General features: G+C 35.7%; 2 protein-coding genes across 4 annotated transcripts; one reads left to right on the forward strand and one right to left on the reverse strand.

Annotated features, from left to right (window-relative positions):
• The first annotated feature begins 5,559 nt into the window (after positions 1-5,559).
• LOC116211772 lies at positions 5,560-6,592 on the forward strand. Its single transcript, XM_031546287.1, has one exon. The coding sequence runs from the start codon at positions 5,673-5,675 to the stop codon at positions 5,856-5,858; it is 186 nt and encodes a 61-aa protein (XP_031402147.1). The 5' UTR covers positions 5,560-5,672; the 3' UTR covers positions 5,859-6,592.
• A 1,055-nt stretch (positions 6,593-7,647) lies between these two features.
• Positions 7,648-12,857, reverse strand: LOC116210453 (uncharacterized protein C630.12). 3 transcript variants are annotated; one of them, XM_031544320.1, is made up of 13 exons: positions 12,504-12,857; positions 11,424-11,483; positions 11,126-11,304; positions 10,668-10,803; positions 10,374-10,470; positions 10,241-10,300; positions 10,030-10,130; positions 9,896-9,930; positions 9,741-9,798; positions 9,594-9,668; positions 9,354-9,517; positions 8,755-9,021; positions 7,648-8,288 (listed from the first exon to the last, which is right to left on the reverse strand). In XM_031544320.1, the coding sequence occupies exons 1-13, from the start codon at positions 12,642-12,644 to the stop codon at positions 8,042-8,044; spliced, it is 1,620 nt and encodes a 539-aa protein (XP_031400180.1). In that variant the 5' UTR covers positions 12,645-12,857; the 3' UTR covers positions 7,648-8,041. The 3 variants fall into 3 exon arrangements, with proteins under 3 accessions (XP_031400180.1, XP_031400181.1, XP_031400182.1); XM_031544321.1 differs by having other exon boundaries at positions 11,126-11,313; positions 12,504-12,576; XM_031544322.1 differs by having other exon boundaries at positions 11,126-11,320; positions 12,504-12,562.
• Positions 12,858-13,011: the final 154 nt, after the last annotated feature.

Raw genomic sequence — 13,011 nt, forward strand, 5'->3', positions numbered from 1 at the left:
GAAGAGACGAAATTTCCTATCTCAAATTCCGTCTCTCGTTGAGACGAGACAGACAATACTGTCTCCCTTTCAGTCTCTAGCCTGAGACGGAATGCGAGACAGAATATTCCATCTTAAGGGAATGAGATGGAAGTTTTTGTCTCAAATTTTTGTATTTATCCACATGAGACTGAAAGTTTTCATCTCAAACTTCCATCTATAGGGATCCAAATACTATTTATAAATCCATTTCTTTATTTCTCCTTTTTTTCCTCTTTTTCCATTCTGTATTTTCTTCCTCTCCTTATGTAAAATTTGAGGGTTTTCTATACTAAATGTTTCAAAAATTATCAAAATGAAAGAGATTAATGCTAGTCTTACTTTAAAATTTTTGTAGATGAAAATAAAATAAAATATAGACAATAGATAAATAGTATTACGAGAAAAATATAAATTACAATAAGAGTGTAGATATCGAATTTGATGGAGATATTTAATACATAAGCAATACAAACGTCAATATCAGTTTTGAAATGAAAATTTTCATATATAGAATATAAATATAATAAAATGTTAAAAGGTAACAAGAAATAGGAGTAGTTGGAGTGACAGTGCTCGAACATGCCAAGGTGAAGACCTATAGGTTCTTCTCCTGTTGGCTTAATGCATGGAATTAATTATCGCAAACAGGGGAAAAGAAAAGAGGTTTGTCCACTGCACGTACCTGAACATGAAAAGTTTTGCTAGCATATGATCTATTGTTAATTTTTAGGATAATAATTATTTCTACTAGCTCGTTAATTACAATATAGGAATGTTCTTGGAAGGTACTTATGTAGTACTGTGGGGGGTTCTTAGGTCTTCTTCCCTCCAAATCACTTCTTTGGGATTGCAGCCAAAAGTTTGGAATTCAATTCATTCGTCCATAATTTTTTAGAGTTAACTGCAGATTCGCGTGTTGTGTGAATGTATATTATTAATTCAGTATTTTTTAAAAGAAATTACTTTATATTTAGAAAATTTCTTTTGATAAGATTGCTTTTAATATTTATTCAAGATCAAACTTTTTTTCAAGAAATATTAAATTTGTATTCAGGAATTGAGAAGTTTTTAAAATTTTTAAATAATTAATTATGATCATTATGGCTATATTGTCAAAGAGACGCTCTACCACAAACTAAGGGTATCAAGAAAAGGCTTATGGGATGATTTTTTTTTATTGCCCATACCGACTTTTATATATTATAATCGATGATTGATTAATATTAAGATATCGCATTTGAATTAACCTATATATGAAAGGGGGACTTACTTTTTGAGGTTTGCTATGATTTTCAATATGAAATTGATCTTAAATTCTCAACGTTAAAGATTCAAAATATTCCAATCTTTGAGCTTCAATCGCAATTATTTCAATAGAAGAGATTTAAAGGTATATATTACAGTCCTTTCGTACAAGATTTGTATAGTAGAACAATTTCAAGAATTTGTTTCCCCAAAATTTGAGTAACTTATCATTGTGTATAAAACGCATATCTTTTTCGGTAGATGAAGGGCCGAAGCCTAAATAAAACGCATATATTTGCTTTGCTTGCTCTTCACTTGATCTTGCCGTCTTAGGATATCATTCAATGTATTGGTACATACTGCAGAGATTTGAGGGAACTGCACTAAATTGCACCAAAAATGGAGATATTTTTCCTGTAATTTCTTTTAATTTAAGATTTTTACTCAAATGACTTAATAAGAAAGTTTCTTTTTCAAAAATCTAAATAAATTATATAATTTTATGATAACAAACCAGCGTATTACAAAAATAGAACGCTGAAAAACGATTAGTTGATTATTATAATTTTTAGAAAACTATAATTACATGTCACTTATTTTATCTTTAAAGGTCATTTGAAAGATTAAAATTTATTACAAATAATTAATTTCATGAATTTATGATTCATAAAAAGAATAAATCTAATATTTGAAACTAAAACGTTACAAAAAATTATTTTCACAGTAAAAATAAATTTGTAAAGTGAATATATAAACTAAACATTCATGGTATAATACATATTGAATAAGATAATTAGTTGCCAGGTTATTATTGAATCATTTATACATCATCTAATATTATTGGTATTGTTAAAAATGTGAATAATTATCATAATAAAAAAAGTGCGAGATAATGAGTTTGTACAATGCATGGGATAGAAAACTAATATCATTATATAAACCTTAACTCATCATTCACTTATGAGTTCATTTGTGTCAATTGATTTGTTTGTGTTATGTTAGGGACCAGAAAATCGGTCCGACCCATCCGGCTCGACTTACCCCCCCTCGATATGCCAAAGTAGTAACAATCTCTAAAGGATATCTTCTTTGTATCGTATATCTCAGTATTATCTCTCGAATATTCTCCCTATAGGTATTTAATATCGTTGCAATATATTTCATATCTCTAACTTTATATTCGGCAAGTACATCCTCCTATTATATGTAATTGGATATTTGACATAGATATCGATATCCTAATATAAATCTCCCATGAACCTCAATAAATACCGATCCAGGTACCCCCTAAACTCTAAGTTCTATTTTTTACTCTTCTCGTACACATTCTCATTTAAGCATCGGAATGGGAAATCAGAATTCCCTCCCGTTATTCCCATTTTTACAGTTCGCTCGAGACTCGTGGTCTGCACGTGATCAAGATAGGATTTTTCCAACCTTAACATGTTACATATGCATTTTTTCGATGAACTGTTACATATGCATTTTACACCGTCTATTGACACAAGTTAGATTTGAATGTTTGAGCAGATTTTGTGGATAAGAGCATGTTCGAATCTGAGTTACCCGAAAACCAACCCGAGAAAACATAGCATTTGCCTAAAGGTTGGTTTCTCTCATTTAATTTGGGAATTGGTCATGCGATTTTTGACAAGAGACTAAATCGGCTCCTGGACTTCGATCCCCATTCCTGTGCTCATACTCACATAGATTAGCTCTACTAGAACTCATATTACAAAAGGTTGATTTGACCACATATACGTGCGATGGACGGTTTCTTTAATTAAAGAACCCGAACCATATTCCTCACTTCAGCAAATAAAATAAGAAGGATTGATTTGTAGATGGGCAACTGATTCTGTTAGAGATTCTCCATGATTGCATGCACATTCTGAAAATATATATCCTCGGATTCGAACAAGCCCCATATCCATGGAGTTGGATATTGTCTCTTCTTACTCTTTGACCATCACCACAGAAACAAAAAAACGTGATCTTTTCAAAAGATACTTTGAGTAAACCTACACATGCATGATTAAATCGTAAATTAAATGTATTGCGCTGACAATCAAACAGAAACTTAATTAAAGAAACATTCTATCTTGAACTTATACGAAGTTAACTATGCTTTTTATAAACTCAATTCATACAACTAATCTCAAGGTCGAGCTATTCTTTGGTGATTTTATTCTATCATTGGGTATGAAGAAGCACCGATGAATTAATTGCAGCAGATGATAGAATCATGCCGTGCTCTAAGCAAGTGACAATAAGCGGGCCATAATCCTATATACATTGATCAGATTAGTATTCAGATCATGGCCTTGTCTCTTCATTAATTAGTTTAGATTTAAACATGCATTATTTGGATTAATTCAGATATGATTCCCTATATGAAGAGTTGCTGAAAAGAATCTGACCAGTCACATACACGTAGTTAAGCACCAAATGTAAGATTAATCAATCCTTAAATTTAAACCCCAACTAAAACAGCTGTTCTCATAAGCATATACATATACGTATACATATTAAACTCCCCTGAACTGCCCTAGAGTTGCATGGGAAAATAGATTTGGTGTCCTGCTGATCACAACAGCAAAAATAATTCCAACTAGTTGAGTGAATTAAAAATGTACAATCATAACATCCTACGATTAAAATATTATGCTTCGCATTACCAGTTTGAGCAAAAAATATTATGCTTTGTACAATTAATATTTAATTCATTTTTAATTATACATCTTCTAGATTTTATTAATGACAAGTGTTAGTTTTGACAAGTTGCTTTGTCAATAGATGAATTTTACGTGCAGTGCAGGTGTTTGAAACCCACTAAAAGTATTTCGTGGTTAAGAAAGTCGATCCATGAATAAGAATTGATTTTTATCAATAGACTGAGCGCACCTTATAATCTCATTAATAAAATAGTTAATATATTTGTATATATAGGCATGTATGCATGAGTTGTGTGTGTATATATATATACACATATATAAACATATATTAATGTATAGAATCCAACAAAACCAATCTCCGGATCAGCAAGAGGAGGTGACATTGCCGGGACCATGTTCCCCTTCTATGATCTTTCTTGCCTTGTCCTCATCAAGCAACCCTCCACATCTCCCGCTCTCACCTTTGCCACTTCTTTAAGAACTTCCAGCTAATTCATGATAATTTAAACAAACCATCATCCCTGGCCCCAACACACACACACACACATCAATTTCATAATTAATTAATAAAAATATATCTCAATCAGATCCATAATTCGAATTTGAACCCCTCTGGCTTATCAGATTATGGGTGTAGCCCAACTAGTTTTTACCGTATCATGAAAGATATATAGTAGTGATGATTGGGTTTATCGGTCGATTTCAGTTTCACATTCGGTGCCAGTGTTTGTGGAAAAATGAGGAGGTGTTTTACGCAGACTATACATCATCTCACATGGCAATATATATATATATATCATACTAATTTTATAAATGATTTGGTCCATTTACAATTAAAAAGTTCCAAGATATATACCAAGAATTTTCTTATTGATTTTCTGATATTGGACACTCAACAAATGAAATACAAAACCCTAACGAATTGTAAGCATAATCTCACATGCAATGCATTGTTTAGTAGTTAGTACTTATCAGTCACGCCACGTGACAAACTAATGGATCCTGAGAGCAATAGTGAGATACATCATAGCATATCGGGCTAATGGTGAAATGGTGTGGTAAAGACGAGATTCGAACCTATCAGGAGCGAAATTCGTGTTCTGAAAGAGCATTGTAAAATCCAAAAAACAAATAAGAGGTGGAGTTAATCATCACAGCTAGAGAGTTAAAGTATTAAAGAACCTAACAAAAGTTGATAAATGAAGGAAAATCAGAGATGAACATTAACACAGGAGTCCAATGGTGATTTTCTTTATCTAATATTTTTTCGTTTTTGTAATAAAACTGTCGATAAAATAATAAGAGCTCTCAAATTTAAAGCCCACGTTCACTACCCCTGCATAGAAAAACATGCCCAAAGAGCTGTACACCTTCCCATGCAAAAATCAATTAAATTATATTTTTTATTATATTAAACTTCAAATCCCTCAGTTTCCGAGCCCTAATTGTCCAAGTTCACTCCCCTGCCTGCCTTCAACACCCAGTTATCTTTTTTTTTTTAATATTTCTTATTTTATAATCATCTTATCAATTTTATATGAGTTCCTGATTCTGTATAAATACTTCTCCACCTCCACTTCTCAGATCCAAGCTCTACGTCGAGCTTTTTTTTCTTATAAAGCCTTCCCTCATAAAAGAACTCATCTTCCCTTCATAATAAACCTCACTCTTATTGTTCTTCTTTTTACATAAAAAACACAAAAAAAAAAATTTTTATCTATTTTCCCAGCCATGGCCGAGGTTGTTATCCACCATGTTAACTCCAAGTACGCTGAAGCCAAGTCATGCTCGAAGAGGAAAGGCAACGGGCTCACCCGGAAATGTGCTTCTTTGGTTCGGGAGCAACGTGCTCGTATCTACATCCTCCGGCGGTGCGCCACCATGCTCCTATGTTGGTACATCCATGGCGATGAATAATAACAAGTTCTAGCTAGCCCAGTCTTCCTTATATATTATCTCGCCCTCCGGCTATTGGTTGCTTTACCTTGCTCTATATGTTGTACGTACGTGTTCGAGAATACTCATGATACGAAGCTCTTCTCCATGCTCGGTGATATTGCTGCACATGCTGGACTGCGTCGTCTGCTCAACCAGATTTGGAGATCGTATATCTTGGTGGCCCATCGATATATAACTCGGTAATGAATAATGATGGATTGGGCTAAACAGAGAAATGCTTCCGCTTTTGCTGAGCTTGGTTGGGCATTCTAACGGGTCGACGCTCCGGTTGTGGTCTCGATGGCTGGGGTTTTGCTGTAGATAAGATTTTCTCCTGTGCATCCTCTTCCCTGTTTCTTTTTTACCCTAATTCTATGGAGAAACCTAAATTAGGGGTTTTTGGGGTGCAAGGAGACGTTTTATAGCAGCCTTCAGCTTTTTCCTTCTTTTTGCATGAACCGGGCAACGAGCAAATGAAGATCAGTGAAGCTGATACATAAATGTGGAGAAACTGATAGATATATTATGTAATATTTCCTATGACTTTTGTGTAAGGGCATGTTGGAATTTGAATAAGGGCTTTATATAAACACATAGTATGTTGATTATATTTGACTTAGCTTCTTTTCTTGATAAACTTATTTTAGGTTTTAGCTTTGATCAATTTCTTGATTTAAGCATGCAAGAGCCATGATTAACACAAACGGTTATTGTGATTCAAGGCCGACGCTTTTAGGCATATCAATAATGGTACATAGACAATTTATAATGCATCTTGAGATCATCGATGGCAGAGACTTTGTTGACACTTCCAAAGGGTATCGATCGCCTAATGAGACGCCCTCAAATTGATGCTTATTGAGCGTGAGCGAAAATAAAGTTTGTCCCAATTCTTTTTTCCATCGACCAACTTGTTTCCTCCAGGAAATTGCAATAAATTTTCATTTTTGCTAGGAAGTTGCCATAGGATATCAAGCATTGATTGTTAGTTTTAGATTTGAAATATTCTAATTCGGAGTATGCTGATAATTTCTCGGAAAAAAAAAATATTATATACTACGGAGAGAAAACGAGAGGATCGAATTTGGCCTTAGGAGCAGTGATCAAGAATTTTGGTTTATAAATCATGCCATGGAAACACCACATTAAAGATTTTTTTTTCATTAAAAGGATGATTTATAAATCTAATACAATAAAATATAAATTTTAAAAACAAAAATTGTAAAAGTTAATAAAAGTATATAGATATCTACACCACGAGAATCAAATTAACGTGAGATCTTCTTATTATCGGTCTATACTCTCTCAAATATCATCATTATCTAGCAATAAATCTTTAATATTTATTTCATTCTTTTTAAGAATTTGTGTTGATCTATATGGTTTAATAATTAATTAATTAACCAGAAGTCAACTCCCGCATTATTATCTGTCAGAATCGAAACCAATGTTTGGCTCTCCATACATAAAGCTTTCAATGGCATTTCAACACCAACTTAATGTTATTTTTTTAATCAATCAAATAACGTTAATGTTCGAAAGACAGCACGCACAACACAGCTGGCCATATTAATGAATGACTAGATCAAGACGAGTAACTTTCATACACTGCCACATCAAAGAGTTAAGGGTCAAAATGAATTGGGAGATCGAATTGACATCATCAGAAATATGAAGGAAAAACACGAATGGAAAAGGTATTTTGATTAGGCTGGTGGGGATTTTTATCACCATACGGATTGGAAGACGGTAACTAACTCAGGGGGAATGTAAAGAAAAGGAGTGAGCCAAGATCGGAGCCCGACAAGACTAACACATTGTTAATCCCGAAACGAGTTCCGAAACATCCACTCTCGAGTTTCTCATTAACTGGAAATGGGTAAAGCTTCGGAGAAATTTGCTCTGCAGTTGTTCAATGCACTTAGAGCAGATGTTACACGAATTGTTGTGTAAGAGCATAACACAACAAAATTGTGCTGAGCATAACGTGTATAACTGCCCCCGAGCTGCACCGGGACACTTGCAGAACCGCATGGACAGCAGAAAGTACAACGGGGATTTCTCAATCCTCAGTTTACCGTGTTCTTGCCTCATCAGCATCAGAATTGATCCCAAGCAATGCTGGTAGGAACACAAGACGTCCTCACTGGTTATATTCTGCATTACTGATCATTCCAATCCTTGAACAGCAGCATCACGTACAGAGGGACATTCACCGCAGCAATGAAAGTAAGCATTCGTAATGTACGGATCAGTCTCTGAATCACGATCGAGCTTATCGATCTGTTCGGTTTGGGTGTAATCTTTGCGGTTGGATCGAAGCCACCTTCAATGCTTATGTCCAAGTTTGTAGAGGTCTCTGCTTCCTGATTGAGTTTTCTAGCCGTGGGCCGTATAAGAGCTCCACCCCTGCAAAGACCCGAGGGGAAAACAAATAACAATTATACATGGTGAACAATTATACATGGTGAACAGTGAAGAGATCATGAAATATACTTCACTTGTTACTTCTTTCCCCCTTGAAGGACTCTGTTCTTACAGATACATTGAAAAGCTAATCCTATGTCCGTGAACACACTACAAGCCCATGTATCCAGTTTATGTTTAGACTTCATCAGGGATCCTATTTTGGATTGACACATGATGTCAAATGAGAGGCGGGGAGAAGTTAAAGCTGATAGAAGTCACCGTGCCAAAGACCATTGTTTTAAATACACGACCAGCCAGTGGTCTCAAGAGAGCATTAACATAAACAAAGTTTCTAGCAAAAGATTTCAGGGATGGCTTGAAAGCAAGTATCATTTCGTGGAAATGACCAGTATAGAACAAGATAACATGAATAAGTTTATCATGAAAAGTTTTGATGCAATCTGACCTTTCTACTGAATCCTTATCAGTTGAACGTGCTTGAGGGCGATTGGAACTTTTCTTCACGAGGTGCATGGATCCTTCTGCATCCCAAATCATCTCATACTCACAATCTTCATCATCAGTTTTCTCTTTCCGTCCCTCTCCAAAAAAGTTTGAACTCAGTATTTGTTTGCAATTGCTGAGAACTGCAACTACCTGTTGCCACAGACTCTTGTTGTTCGTAGGCAAAAATAGGAGGCTAAATAGAGTCACAACGAACAGAGCAAGATACCTGATAGAATGGAAACACAGATTTCAACAACTGGCTAAAGGAATTTTACCTGAGGCAGTACTCACCAAAACTTGTCAAATTAAGTACTTGAAATCACTTAAAGAGTTCATTGAATATATATGATTAGAGACAGCTTGAAACCCCAATTCATTAGATACCATTTAATTGATCAAGCAGATTTCAACTCTCAATCTGCTTGGCGAATCAAAGATATGTTCCATACAGTAGAATGGAAACAAAGAAAAGGGAAAAGTCATGAGAAATGTGACCATTTATTATTACTGGTAACTAACTTACAAGAAGATTGGTATCTTTTAACACTAGGTGATTACCATATGTAGATGTATGTTTGCGTAGGAAGAAAGCAAAGCTGAGTCAAAACCGCTTCTTGAGGACTCGCCAAATTTGGATCCGATTCAGAGAAGTTTCGTACGGACATTAGCATGAAAGACGGGAATAAGTTCCCCATCTGCCAGCTTATCGTTCCTAGAGTGATCTGCAAACACGTATATTCTGTCAAAAATTATCATAGGATTATAATAAATTGTTAATAGATATGACTGAGTGCTCACCTCCTCAACAGTTCCAAGCTTGGACTCGTGCTTCACAGCACATTGATCATGATCATGACCTGATAAAACAAGCACCTAGAAAGCAATTCCACGTAACTAAAAAAATTCTCAAAAGAATCAAACTCTGCAATATGGAGGTGAACTTACAGGTTTGATCAAATCCAGCAAATCATTCGACGATTCCTCAGTGACGTAGTTTTGATACCTGTTTCAAATCAAGTCTTGGAAGATGAATCTCACATCTACAAATAAGTACAGCCAAGAACTACAAAGACAAATTTTGGTATACAACAGAAGCTTACAGTATGCCTTGATCTTGAATCGCTCTTCGGAACCTCTGAACACAGAGAGACAAATGGTAGTTCAAATATCAATGTAGTATAAGACATTTGAAAACTCAGACCTGAAAGAACCCAAAAAAAATGAAGGTACTTACCTGATTGATGATTGGAGATTTACGGTGGGGCCCACAATTAGTCCAATCCGGGCGGTATAATGGAATATGGGTTAACAAAACCCGTGGGTTTGAATTTGAATCTAAACAAGGCAAAGGATGTCCTCATTTGATTATTTGTTGAAAATGACTTAAGATTATTTCAAGCTGTTCAATAAGATTATAACAAAATGGACTAAGATAGTGTGCATACCAGAGGAAACATTTTTGACGAAACCCCATGATAAGGAAGACTGACTTTTTAGTGGATATGCTGCAAATATCATATGGCCAATCTTATCACATAAAAGATGCAATTTTATCAAAGTTTGTCCATCTCCACTCACCATCTAGACTTTGGGCATCAACGGCAATAAAGTCTACTTTCCCGACTGTGAACTTGTGGTTCCTTGCCCCAAATTCACTCTCGTAACGGCTGATGACCTGACTTTGAGAAAATATGTATATGAGTCAAACCTCTTTTTCACCTTCTTTTTCATTTTAAGCAGATTTCAATTTCATGATAGGTGGTTTTTTGCTTGAATATTCCGCCACAATTGACTCAAAGCGCCACACATTCTTTGAGAACAATCAATGATTGTCACAATCTCTCAAATACTGCACCAACACAATTATCGTACCTGCGGCTTATGCGGGTGAAGGATTGCATAGCCAATGTCATGGTTCCCTGGGATGTAATAGACTGAAAAATCTGCATGCGTTCCTTGATCTTTGAGATCGAAGATATGCTTAAGACGGCGTAAAGAGTCCTTCCATCTAAACAGGTAAAATTGATAAGAGCAAGTAGTAAGCATCATATTAAAAGCTAAGCAAAAGATTCCCATATAAGGGCTAGAATTGCATTCCCACTACTGGATGCAATGAAGAGTATTTCACTTGAAAAAAGAAATTAAGAGGCTAAACAAAGGCAACTTCAATAATGCATGATATTTCGTAATATTTTAGAGAACAGTGAAAACTCAAAGCAGGTAACTAAACTAATTATATGTGACAAGTTAAATATCAAATCTAAGTAGCCCATTTTGAGTAGCTCTTGAAACTCTAGTGGTAAAAGAAAAATAAGAATTTGAGACATTACTCTTCATCCGACAAGAAGGGCCCGCCATCAAAATAATCACCCAGAAATATAACTGCATCAGGCTTGAAAGGGAGTATGGAACCCAAGTATGCTCTTCGCATGTGCAGGTCAGTATAAAACTGTGCTGCCTTGAGTGCAGGCGATGTTGGAGCAAGACCAATTGATGTTCTGTCCATAAGCTGTCAAAACTAAGGTCTGAATTAGAAAAAGAATTTAAGATCCGGATTAGAAGAAAGATAGCACAGACTAGTAACAATATTATCAGTAAATTTCAAAAAATATAGTAGACAACATTTACCTGTGGATCTGCAAGAACAGCAATTTTGGCATAATCATTCTGTTTTCCTGCCTCAACCATCTGAGGTTACCAAGAAGGGAAAGAGCCAAACTTTAGTAAGCATGGGCTCATTATTGGAAATAATATCCATACATGAAGAATATATGATTATAACGGCATCGAGCACTTGTGCTTGATAACAACAACAAATCCATTTAACTTTAAAAGGAATTTCTTAAATAAGTTCAGAGCCAAGTAACTGTCTAGCAGATAAACTAGTCCGAACGCCTAAATGGGAAGATATCAGCAACAATACAGATTTTGTAAAGCAGTTGAAAAATATTGAGATAGACTTTCACAAATACTTATCGTCCAGCTGAAATTGAAGAGCAACAAACAGAGGAAATAGCAAATTGACAGAAGAATAATATATGAAGATTTCCAGTTAAGGGCTGCTTGGAGGAAGTTGCTACAAATCTCAGATCTCCAGAGATATCAATTGAGGCAATAAGTTATATCTACAAATATCTTCCTTTTAGGACTTCCCTTACAGATAGGCACCAAAGTGAAAGAGAACGGACAAGAAAAAGGGCCTATCTGAGAAGCAAGCAAGACAATGATATACAATCATCTGATTACAAACTCTTCCTCAACAGCAGAGTCTCCCACTAATCCGATAATAGAAAAAAGTTATTTGATGAACAACCTCCAAAGATGCCTCGCTATTTACCCAGGTCCAGAAAGACAATTTCTTGACACCCTTCGCACCAAAATTGACCAAAACATTAGTATAGCACTTGGAACTATTGGAAAGATAGAATAGGTTCTGAATGTTCATAGCTTCATCAGTGTCAGCTAAATGTACCAAACATACTCTGAAACAAACATGACCGAAAAAGTCGTGTGTTTGACCAAGACCCAATTCAGGCACCTAAGGATCCAACAAGAAAATGCTCAAGGTTCCACGAATGCTCTCAAAAAATTCGCCTCCAAATGCTTCTTAAAGCCCAAATGCAAATGAATCCTAAAATTTTTGCACAGAATCGGCATAGCAGAGATCAGAGATGAACAAAATTGAAAAGGGTGGATTTCCAAGAATACCTCGGATCCCGACGACTGGTGATGGTGATGAGGCCAAGAACAGGACCAGAGGTAAGGGACCCAGAAAGCAAACATCTCCCCGTAGAGAAGAGTCACCACCCAGGTGAAGCAGAGCAGCCCCGCCAGCTCCCTTTGCTTCATCACTGTATATGTATCTCTCCCTCCGTGCCCTCAAGAAACAGTTGATTACCCCAAATTCAGTATCTTTAACTTGTGGGTTGTTCTTCTTCGGAGAGATTGGTGATGGGGTGATGAGAAGAACCTCGTATACAGTATACACCATGAGAAGTCCGTGTCTACCTCCTCTCGTCCCTGTCGGAGGTTTTACAGACATTGGGTGTTCAGTCGATATTTCCTCCTTGTAGAGTAAAATGGAAAATGGCAGCTCTTCTTCGACCAATTTTGGGCTTTCGAACTTCCCAACAAGCCCATGAATCCAACCCAATGTCGGGCCTCTTCCATGAAACATAGAGCTAATCCTAAGTCGACAGTTTAAACCACTGAAGTT

Source organism: Punica granatum, chromosome 6, assembly GCF_007655135.1.
Source record: "Punica granatum isolate Tunisia-2019 chromosome 6, ASM765513v2, whole genome shotgun sequence".
Lineage (NCBI taxonomy): Eukaryota > Viridiplantae > Streptophyta > Magnoliopsida > Myrtales > Lythraceae > Punica > Punica granatum.

Coding starts and splice junctions, on each gene's coding strand:
- LOC116210453 (XM_031544320.1), bottom strand. CDS start 12,644: ATGAAGCAAAGGGAGCTGGCGGGGCTGCTCTGCTTCACCTGGGTGGTG. Junction 10,301..10,373: donor TGATGCCCAAAGTCTAGATG/GTGAGTGGAGAT, acceptor TGATATTTGCAG/CATATCCACTAAAAAGTCAG. Junction 9,669..9,740: donor TGCTGGATTTGATCAAACCT/GTAAGTTCACCT, acceptor ATTGCTTTCTAG/GTGCTTGTTTTATCAGGTCA.
- LOC116211772 (XM_031546287.1), top strand. CDS start 5,673: ATGGCCGAGGTTGTTATCCACCATGTTAACTCCAAGTACGCTGAAGCC.